The following is a 1,371-nucleotide window of genomic DNA, read 5'->3' on the forward strand; positions in this document are numbered from 1 at the left end:
CAAATATGTTATAATAAAACTGTAAACACCGTATGATAAATTCAAAAGAAAAAAAATATAACCAGGCTGACACTGTAGGAGAATAAAACTCAAATGAAAAAGCACTCATTTGCATAATAGGCAGCAAATATGCATGTACCAGACAAATAGCATGACATGAGTACTGGTATAGTAGTACTACAAGCAATACTTATCTAATTCACACACAATAGTTCTTCATTTTACACAATAATTCAATGATAATACTACTGGGGAGCTGCCAAAAGTGCCTGTGATTGCTTCTCAAAGCAGAAACCATTTGCCTTGGAGTCATCTGCAGACCAGATAAAGATACCATGAAGTTGCTGCTGGCTCCTGAGCATATTGCAGGCAGTAAAGAACCCATTTTGTGGGGATAACCCTCCATTTCCATCACTAATAAAGCTTGCCAACACCTTACCACCCTTGTATTTGGAGCTTTGGGTGTGGAAATAGTCCATAAATTGAGACACAGTGGTTCCCTTATCATATGCATAAAACTGGAAGTTGACATAGTCTATTTGGTTCCCATAGTTCTTCCAGAGTGCCAAGTAATGTTTCTGAACTTGATTGTCATCGAATGGAGCTATAGAAGCAAATGAGATTACCTTCTTGCTCTTCAAAGTTGATATAAGCTGCCCGATGCACTCTGCAAAGGTATTAGAATCACCTTTGAAGTGTTCATAGTCAATGTCAATCCCATCCAAATGATATTGCTTTATGATCTTTGTGAGTGATGAAACAGCATTAGACACCCAGGAATCTATTGAAGAGGGGCTGAAGAAAGCAAAGCCATTGGCTACACTATCTCCTCCTAAGCTCAAGCCAACCTTGACATTTGAATGGGCATTCTTGATCGATGAAACTTGGGAGGGGCTAAGATTCTCAGAGTCCCAGAAGATGTTGAATTTTCCATTGGTAGGAGAGGGGAAAGCTGAGGTGTCATAGTCAATAGTAAAAGAGAGAAGGAAGTGGAATTCAACACTTGGGTTTATAGGAACATCTGTAAATTTGACATTTTTGAACTCAGCTCCTATATATTCCCTGAAGAGGTTTGAGTTTGTGGGTGATGCTTGGACTTGCATTTGGGGGATGAAGAGAGATTCAATGATAAGAAGGGTTAAAAAGAGCTTGGGAAATTCCATTGCAACTAAGGAGTACTAGCTAGATTTGTGCCTTTGGATTTGAGTGAAATGAATACTCTTTGCATGCCATTATATACTGATTTTTGACCAAGTTAAGGGCATATTGAGGAAATAGAGAAAAAGTTTTGGTTTTGCATGTGCCGTTTCCGTTGGTATTATGCATTGATGTTCTAGTCTTGTTTCCATTGAGAAAACGTCATAGGCTAGT

At 38.7% G+C, this 1,371-nt stretch overlaps 1 protein-coding gene across 1 annotated transcript; it reads right to left on the bottom strand.

Moving 5' to 3' along the window:
* Window positions 1–245: 245 nt before the first annotated feature.
* Window positions 246–1,163, bottom strand: LOC122293366 (chitinase 2-like). Its single transcript, XM_043101924.1, has one exon. It carries the CDS (start codon window positions 1,161–1,163, stop codon window positions 246–248), a length of 918 nt encoding a protein of 305 aa, XP_042957858.1.
* Window positions 1,164–1,371: the final 208 nt, after the last annotated feature.

Source organism: Carya illinoinensis, chromosome 14, assembly GCF_018687715.1.
Source record: "Carya illinoinensis cultivar Pawnee chromosome 14, C.illinoinensisPawnee_v1, whole genome shotgun sequence".
Lineage (NCBI taxonomy): Eukaryota > Viridiplantae > Streptophyta > Magnoliopsida > Fagales > Juglandaceae > Carya > Carya illinoinensis.

Bases quoted from the DNA above. Each gene is read 5' to 3' on its own strand.
- LOC122293366 (XM_043101924.1), bottom strand. From the start codon at position 1,163: ATGGAATTTCCCAAGCTCTTTTTAACCCTTCTTATCATTGAATCTCTC.